We start from the raw sequence: 9,063 nt of genomic DNA on the forward strand, positions 1-9,063 counted from the left end.
ATTGACTTAAAAACTAAGAATCAGAACCAGACTTATAACATCATTTATGCATGTGTTTAACGTATAGAGCCCACTAAGAGGGTGCAGAAAATGCGTTGTGTCATTTTAATGATATATATATAATGATGTCTGTTGATGTTTTGATGTTGAAAGCTGTGTATTTGGATTTCATTTTTATTATGAAGGCCATCATAAACAAACATAATCTTAAATATGGTTAGGCTATAGTTAGGTTGAGGTTTGCTGAAATAGATGGGGAACACAGCTTTTTTGTATGTCAGTGACTTTATTGTTTGCTCAGCATTGCATGTTAAATGTGATATAATATCCAAGCACCTTTTGTTTAAAATATTTTTTTGAAGGAAAAAAATTAAAATAGACAGATCTTAATTACAGTGTGCTGTGTAAATTCTGTTCAAACAGGTATATATGGATGCCATGTACTAATAAAAGCATGGCAAGTTATAGAGGTTATCCAGTAGGCAATCCTGGTTAGTTTAGAATAGCAGAGCGCTCCGTAGGGCTGTTCGATTCCAGAAATTGTGGAGTCGACTGCTTTTCTGATTCAAAGTGAATGAGTCGATTCAACACAATGATCTAAGAAGAACATCTGACATTAGTATAATATTAATTATTCGTTATATTGGACAAGAGAATTTGCAGAGTTAATGTTGGCTCAATTAACTTAGCTGACTACCGGGTGCTAGCTAAACTGTACATGGATCTCCGGTCAGGTTAGATGCGTCAGCACTGGCGATGTGTGTTCATTTTTGTTACAAATGAACTTCTGAATTTTACTTTGTTTTCTAAATATTTCAAGTAAAATACAGTTGGAGTATATATGTGCATTTGTGGAAGGACACGTTTCTCAGTCAGGTCGACAGAAGAATGTCTCACTCTTGAACGTCTCTGTGTGGAACCGAGTCCAAAGCTTTGGAGTCGACTCTCGATTCCCAAAGCCTGGATTCGGAGGATCGACTCGCAGCCCTAGTGTAGATGAACCGTGCTGGAGGATCAGCATCCTGAGCCTGCCAGCCTCTTCTCTTCCAAACAAACACAATACGTGGTAAGATTGTCGTTTTCCCTGTATTAGATCAGATTTGTATTATTTATTGCCATCGTAGTCACATTTTTCTTCAAGATAAAAAATAAGGATGACGCAGGCAGACGGCGCGGTGTGTATCTGCAGCAGCTCATCCAGCCTCTGTTTGCTAATGGCGGAGCTGAGGATGGATATCTAGATGATATCGTAAAACAGCGATGTACACCTTTTCAGTTTACCCACCTGCTTCATATTTTTGTACAAAAATGAAGGCAATTTATTGTTTACATTGTCGAAATACTATAAACAGGCTGTAGTCCAGTGTGTGCGCCTTGTTGCTGTCTCCAGGTAGGTTAGGTTAGCCCACCGAGACATCTTGTGAAAATAGCAGGTCTTGTTTATCAGCCCAGCAAAATCAGCATGTCGAACATTTTCTGTCGTTTTTCTTTCACTGCTCAGTGCAGTGAGCCCCAGCGATGGCTCTGGCTGCCAGGATGTCACACTCGGTCGCTCTGGGTCTCTTGGTCAGTTTGACCGCCATCGTGTGCGGCCGCAGCCCCCGCACGGCCGATCAGGTGTCCGAGGCCGACATCCAGCGCCTGCTGCACGGCGTGATGGAGGAGCTGGGCATCGCTCGGCCCAGGGTGGAGTATCCGGCGCATCAGGCCACTAATATAGTGGGTCCTCTCAGCATCCAGGGTGAGAAGAATCATTTAATGGAGATTATAAACCATGTAATTCATATTCAGGATCAGAAATCATAGATCTAAAATGATGAAAAGCAAAAATATCATAGTATATTTTAAATGACATTTTAATATTTTCTAATGTATAGTTGTCACATTTATCAGTATATTATAATTTTGATTAGTGATATTTGATTAGTAATATTACTGTTTAATACACTCAGTCCAAATGTGTCTAAACACCCCTTTAATTTGTGAATTCAGCTGGGTTCGTTGCTGACACAGGAGTCCAACTACACACAGGTTGTAAAATCTTCATACAAAACCATGTTCAGTACCAGTTGTTGGCTAGAGGGGTGTAAAGCCCCTCAGCATTGGGCCGTGGAGCAGTGGAACTGCGATCTCTGGAGTGATGGAGAGCTATCATCCAACATCATCTTGTGACTGAATGCAATCAAGTCCTCACAGCATTGTTCCAGCATCTTTGCAGGGGTATTGAATTTAATTTGTAAGGGGCCGGCGTGGCTGCAGGTTTTCATTCCAAGCAGGCTGGAGCACACCTGATTTGACTTGTTTTGTCAGTTGGTCTCTCATGCATGCCCTTGCTTTATTTGAATGAAAACCTGCAGCCACACTGGCCCCTTTGCAATTGGCCACCATTGGTTGGTGTAGTGTAGTGGGTAACACCTCTGCACTGTAGCCTGGGCTTCAGTCCCCTGCCTGGGTAAGCACCCTGCACTATACCAATGAGAGTCCTTGGGCAAGACTCCTAATACTACCTTCGCCTGTGTAAAATGATAAAATTGTAAGTCACTCTGGATAAGAGTGTCTGCTAAATACCGTAAATGTAAATGTCTCCTCTGATCTGGTGTAAATCGTTCCCAGAAGAGTAGAGGCTGTCACTGAACTCCCTATTAATACCCTTGATTTCAGAAGAAAGATTGGATGAGCAGGTGTCTACAAACCTTTGGACAGAGTGTGTACTATTAAATGTATTATTAATTAATAGTATTTAAAATAGTATCTAACACAACTGCCCCGATTTTAGGCAAGTGTAGTATATCCAAGGCTGTTTGACAAGAAAACTGTCATAATTGAATTTTAAATTTTGCCCCACTAACTGAATGTTTTGGAAGGAGCAGTGTCTGTCTTTGATAATAAACATTGCAAATTAGGTCTGCATTTTGGGTAATGTGAGTGCATGTCCACTAGGTGGTGCTCATGAGGGGCTTCAGCATCTTGGACCTTATGGGAACATCCCCAACATAGTGGCAGAACTGACTGGAGACAATGTTCCAAAAGACTTCAGTGAAGATCATGGCTATCCTGACCCTCCAAACCCCTGCCCTCTGGGAAAAACTGGTACATAATTAGTTCAGAAATCTTATCTCTTGCTACATTATTATACTTATCATTTCTGCTTTTATTATATCAACCATATGAAGCCAAAGAAGGTATTTTGCATTTTTATTATGCTGCATTTAGCTTTGTTTGTCTGTGATGCAATCAGAATAAGTGGAGATAAATTAGATCACATTTTCTAAGAGGACTAATTAGAATCCAGTACGTCAATGTGTGTATGTCTATACATTCAGTGCTACTCTCAGATAAAACATGGAAAATGCTGTGTTGTTAGCAGCTGATGGCTGTTTGGAGAATTCACCAGACACAGCCGAGTTCAGCCGCGAGTTTCAGAAACACCAGCACCTCTTCGATCCAGAGCATGATTACCCCACGCTGGCCAAGTGGGTGAGTTTTGATATGGGATCAGATTTTTCAGTCTAGGATACGGTTGTTGTTTTTTTTTTTTATACATCGGTGCCAAAGAGAAACACTTACTGGAGCTCACTACATGCTGGAGCGGAGTACGTGGAGTGAGACCAGCAGTGCTGTAATTATTTTTAAAGTTAATCTGCTTTTTCTCTTGATGTCCTCTCAAATCTGTTTTTTATTAGTTTGGGAATGGGAGTGGAAATTTCATTCCAGTATTATGAGCAATATAGAACATTTTGCATACTTCTTATACCGATTTGTCTTTGTCAAATATTTTCATGTTTTACCTTTTATGGAACATTTTCTTCCAGTCTAAAGTAAAATTTAAAGGAGAAAATCAATGTAAAATGAAAAATAATTGTTCTACCCTCTTTGTTTTCCGCAGAATAAGGAAATGTTGTATCAGAAACTGAAGGGAGGTCCAAAAAGAAGAAAAAGGGTGTGTTGAGATTTGAGATTTAAGTATATTTCTGTCCAGAATGTGGGATGTGAATTACAAGACAGTTTGTGTTTGTCTTATGTCAGTGAAAACCATTTATGGACAACCTAGTCTTTTGTTTCAGAGCACCAACCCATATCTGATGGGACAGAGACTGGACAATGTAGTGGCCAAGAAGTCTGTGCCACATTTCCCAGAGGAGGAAGAAATGGAAACGGCAACAAGCAATATCATGCCCTGAGCCTTGTATTATATAGACAGCTGTATAGTGGAATTGTGGTACTTCATCATAATTACAACCACTAAACCTAGACCATCAGATGTGATGGAAATGATGACAGTGGTGATTATTTAAATTGTTCCTTATCATAGTTTTTGCTTTGAAGAGTAAAATAAAAAGTATATGTTCATGTGCACGTTTTTGATGTGTATCTTTTCTCAGTCCTGCATGTCATGCTAGACGGGGATTTATAAGCCAGTTCTGTTCACCTTACAAAGTGCTCAGATTTTGGCTTGGAGAATTTGTTGACTTTTCAGTATTCTCACTGTTATGGTCTCCCAGTTGTTACACTTTGGGGGCACCACTGTTCTACCCAATTGTGGAGTTAAACAGCACAATAACATAATTCACAATAATGTTTTCTTGAGAAACCACTCTGTTTCAAGCAGTTTTAGGACATTTATGCTGTGTTCATTATATCGTGGGTTGGAGGTTCTTGCATACAGAAGAGGGCAACGTGCTGCCAGCCAGCCACTTCCATCAGCTTCAGTGTTTTGGGAAGTTTAGCCACAAAATGATCACTCTGAACCTCTGAAATCCCCTATGGTGTTGTCTTGTTGAGTTGGGGGCGTGGTGGACTGCCATCATCCTGCCCCATCCACTTAAAGGATGTTCCACACGCTCTGTCTCGAGTTCTGGATTTTGAATCAGTCTGCTTTCCGTTCGCCTACATTTTCCAAGGCTTCGTATTACAGTAAACCCAATGTAACTGGGACTTCACTCGGAAAGGCGACATCTGGCAATTTACACGGTAAGAGAACCACTGCACTGTTCATATGGAGAGAATATCAGTGTTTTTAAAAAGTGGACAACCTTTTTCATTATACTCTCCGTGAAAGCAGAAAAAGAATACAGAAACTGGAGGGACTCGAAAATTAGCCCTGATAGACTAACTAAAATGCACAGTGAAGGAGAGTCATTGTACGTGTTGGTACCGTTTGGTTTTCTCACACCTGTAGATTCGCCAACTTTTCTCGACACAGACTAAAATATGCGTCTAGATTTTTATTTAGTATTTAGCCCTTTGTGGGGACCAAATTAACATGTTGACGTCGTGGTGAGATTAGACTGGTCCCCATGAACTAAATGACCCTTGACACTTTGAAAAAGCAGCTTTTGTAATAAAAGGTAGCCTAAAAATCTCTTTTGGTTTATGAGGTTAAGGTTATGGTGGGTTAGGTGGTCTAGCACAGCGGCATTTAGCAAGTCACATAGAAGACGATGGGGAAATCCTACAAAGAGAGGAATACAAACCTGTGTGTGAAGCCAGTGCCCAGCTTCACTTCTAAAGTGTTAAAGACAGTATTTCTTTTCCTATGAAAGAAGTTTTATAAATATTACTATTGCTATTATTACTGTTAGTACTACTACTGCTAGTCGCAGCAGAAGTATTAAGATTATTAAAAGACGTTCTTTTCCTATGAATGGATGAGGTGTTACAATTATTGTTAGAGGCAGTAGTAAAATAATATTATCATTGTGACATTCTTTCTGTTTTTAAGAAAGAATTGTAATAATTATTAGCATTTATCGTAAAAATAAAAGTTGTAGTAGTATCGTTCTTATTATACTCTGTTTCAATGACAGGGTGTATAATAAGAATAAATAATAATTATTATTAATAGTAGTTTTTATTGTTATTATTATTTATGTTGTTGTTAAAGTGTTTCTTTCTTCTCTTGTAAGTCATGGCTGGCGGTGCTCCGGTGGTCCTCGCGGCTCTGTGTCTGCTCTGCAGTCCGCTGAGGTGTTTGGCTTCTTCGGGCTTCCACGGCGCCTTCCCGCACCCCAACAAACCCCCTGTGCCCGGCTGGGGGCAGCAGAGCGCGAGCAGCAGCAGCAGCAGCAGCAGCAGCGGTCAGGTCGCGGACGAGCCGCTGGACTCAAGCCAGGAGGCGCTACACGTGACGGAGCGCCACTACCTGAAGCGTGACTGGTGCAAGACACAGCCGCTAAAGCAGACGCTGCGCGAGGAGGGCTGCCTGCCGCGCACCATCATCAACAGCTTCTGCTACGGCCAGTGCAACTCCTTCTACATCCCGCGCCACGTGTACCAGGAGGACAGCGCCTTCCAGTCCTGCTCCTTCTGCAAGCCCAAGACCTTCACCGTGGTCACCTACACGCTGCTGTGCCCGGGTCAGATAGTCCGCAGCAAGAGGAAACGCGTGCGCCGCGTCAAACAGTGCCGCTGCACCTCCATAGAGCTAGACTAGCTCTGCTTTGTCGGTTTCACCCGAGAAAGCAGCCTGTAAAACACGCCACGGCTGGACACAAAGGGCGTGGACTGGTTTCTCTAAGCGAGCGCCCCCCTCTTCACTCTCAAACGGGATGCGTTAAAGAAATAGTTCAGTGAAAAATCTAATTTATCCAGTTTTTCTCCTCCTGCCCTGGTATCGATCAGCCAAGCCCAAATCTGGCTCCTGTAGTTTAGATCTGGACCAGCGAGGCTAATATTGCTAACGATCACTAAGACTCAGTAGTCACCCAAATTGCCCAAATAATTTCTGTAAAAATACATCATCGAAACTTATTTGGTCCTACACACACCACCATCACCCGTTCATTAAGGTTGCACAGACTTGTTGGTGGGGTATTAAGACACAGTTTGACTTTTACCAATATTTTACTATCATCACTGTTACATATAAAAACTCAGACGATAGTAAATTTAATTGGATAGTAAATTAGCTGGCTTATTGTATTTGTGTGGACATTGTGACCCCTGGTTCCTGTTACTACCAATGTAAACAAATCTGAGTGGGAAAGATTATCTACAATGAACCATTTTACATCAAACCTCTCTGAATGTCTTGGTGTACAAATCAATGATTGAAAGATGAAGAATTTTTTTAAAAATTGGTGGAATTCTCCTTTAACACAGAAAGCCAATACTAAACAGAAAGCTATTGGAATAAACCTCTCCCTCACTCCTTGCCAAGCTGGCTGACAAATTGAAAACAAAGCTTTATGGTGTTCTATAAAAGTGAGTTACATGGCGATTACAACCAATTACTGTTGGAACGTTTTTACCTTAATAAGGGGGCCTAAGGGGCCTGTGCTCACTACTTCAGACTACCCTACACAACTTCTTATCACTGTTTTCACATTTTGTGTCACATATTGTTTTTAACAGATTGGTTTTGAGAGTGTTAGAGAACTTTTATCTCAAGTGAAATGCAATGCATGCAGCGTCTGCACTTTTAGCTTTTTAACAGCCTCTGCTACTTTAGCCTGTTCCACACAGACTCTGCCTGTGTTTGTTGTGCACGGCTGATGTTTATTACATGTAAAAGTCATGTAAGCCATTCGGTGAAACAGCCTGTCAGTCTCCACTATGTGGACACAAAGTTTGCTGAATGCTGCAAATCAGCTTTTTTTGCCAAATATTAATTTATGTACATAGTGTATTTTCATAACTGAAAGATCAAAAGGTATTTTAAGCTTTGATATAGAGATATTTATTGCATTCAGTCTTGTTTCTTAAGTAAAAAAACAATTGAACAAAACAGATGTGTCGTTCTTTCTTAATATGAACAAAATGAATAGAAATGAAAATGGACATATCGGTCAGAAGCGTGTCATCGAGGCAGGTCAAATAAAATTCCATATTCATAAGTTTACTGTATGTACCATATCTCTGAGATATGACACTTTATGTCATGTGGCATGTTTTTGGTGTCTGAAATGTAGCTACACATTTCAAAAATGCAATATATTAAATCTACAAATAAAGATATCAATTGTTCTAAAGTTCTCTGTGTACATTCATAATTTGTGGGTCCTCGAGATCCAATCTGATAATGGTGAATGGACCTGGCTAGAGGAAACTGAAGACTATATAACATGCAGGTTTTCTTTGTATACACAGAAGAAACTGAAGATAATGTTCAATCTATGCATTATTTTAAAAAGCAATCTAGCCACTTCTAGCACAGCTAGAGCTTTTATAATGGGTCGACACTGGAAAAAAACAAGAGCGGTTAATAATGTTGTTCTGTGTATATATTAGCTCCGTTATTAAGATGTTGTGAAAATGTATAAAATTTACTGAATCTGCATGTAATTTCCACATAAATAAAATATCAACACAATAACTTTCAAAGGTAAATTGAGAGACAAAACTGTATAATATATTCTGTTCATTAAAGAGGAAATGCTGTACATAGGGGTGGGCGATATAGCAAAAATCTAACATCACAAAACGTTCACCCTAGACGATACCTATCATAATATTTTGTATTTCTGAGATTTGATAAACTGAAACTGAAAAAATCAGAACCAGTATTGCCACATTTAAAAATATTTTGAAAAAAACTGAATACAGTGATTTTTGTTCATTGTTTTGTTGCACTAAATACAATTAAACAGGACTTATTATGTTCTCCTTGTAATGAAACATACAGCTGGTCAGTGTTCTTGATGTACTGACGATATCCATTATATGCTCTGTAAAGCATTCTGTAGCGTAATGTCTCATGATAACAATAAAATACTGTCATACTGCCCACCCCTAGGTTTACACATTTGAAACAAGTAACTGCATCACTTTCTTTCAGTGTGAAGAACATTTACATTCAGCCCACATTTTAGGCTGTTGAAGTTACTTGATTAGGTTGCTCTCATAATTGGTCCTTACGAGTCTTATAAAGCTAGCCAAACAGCAAGGTAAAAAGTAACATGAAGAGTGAAAAATCTTTGGCTGGGTGACAAGTTGATCTAGCTTTATCACAAGCATGAGTTTGGGCACCCCTGGTCAAATGATGTTTTGTTCATTTTCTAAGTAAAACTATGTACACATCCTCTACACACTTTTGCACAATTACTGTTATTTTGCTGAATTTAA

General features: G+C 39.8%; 2 protein-coding genes across 3 annotated transcripts; both read left to right on the plus strand.

Annotated features, from left to right (window-relative positions):
- Nucleotides 1-967: 967 nt before the first annotated feature.
- Nucleotides 968-4,356, plus strand: LOC118815640 (neuroendocrine protein 7B2). Of its 2 annotated transcripts, none has more exons than XM_036581901.1 (6): nt 968-1,066; nt 1,502-1,741; nt 2,941-3,090; nt 3,365-3,477; nt 3,887-3,940; nt 4,065-4,356. In XM_036581901.1, the coding sequence occupies exons 2-6, from the start codon at nt 1,519-1,521 to the stop codon at nt 4,179-4,181; spliced, it is 657 nt and encodes a 218-aa protein (XP_036437794.1). In that variant the 5' UTR covers nt 968-1,066; nt 1,502-1,518; the 3' UTR covers nt 4,182-4,356. The 2 variants fall into 2 exon arrangements, with proteins under 2 accessions (XP_036437794.1, XP_036437795.1); XM_036581902.1 differs by having other exon boundaries at nt 3,368-3,477.
- A 490-nt stretch (nt 4,357-4,846) lies between these two features.
- On the plus strand, nt 4,847-8,522 carry grem1a (gremlin 1a, DAN family BMP antagonist). The gene is made up of 2 exons (XM_036582680.1): nt 4,847-4,971; nt 5,907-8,522. Exon 2 carries the CDS (start codon nt 5,909-5,911, stop codon nt 6,431-6,433), a length of 525 nt encoding a protein of 174 aa, XP_036438573.1. The 5' UTR covers nt 4,847-4,971; nt 5,907-5,908; the 3' UTR covers nt 6,434-8,522.
- The last annotated feature ends 541 nt before the right edge of the window (nt 8,523-9,063 follow it).

The sequence above is a fragment of the Colossoma macropomum genome, unplaced genomic scaffold (assembly GCF_904425465.1).
Source record: "Colossoma macropomum unplaced genomic scaffold, Colossoma_macropomum, whole genome shotgun sequence".
NCBI lineage: Eukaryota > Metazoa > Chordata > Actinopteri > Characiformes > Serrasalmidae > Colossoma > Colossoma macropomum.

Excerpts from the sequence above, each read along its gene's own strand:
- grem1a (XM_036582680.1), top strand. The coding sequence starts at position 5,909 with ATGGCTGGCGGTGCTCCGGTGGTCCTCGCGGCTCTGTGTCTGCTCTGC.
- LOC118815640 (XM_036581901.1), top strand. The coding sequence starts at position 1,519 with ATGGCTCTGGCTGCCAGGATGTCACACTCGGTCGCTCTGGGTCTCTTG. Across the intron at positions 3,091-3,364 it reads CTGCCCTCTGGGAAAAACTG|CAGCTGATGGCTGTTTGGAG; the intron begins GTACATAATTAG and ends CTGTGTTGTTAG. Across the intron at positions 3,478-3,886 it reads ACCCCACGCTGGCCAAGTGG|AATAAGGAAATGTTGTATCA; the intron begins GTGAGTTTTGAT and ends TGTTTTCCGCAG.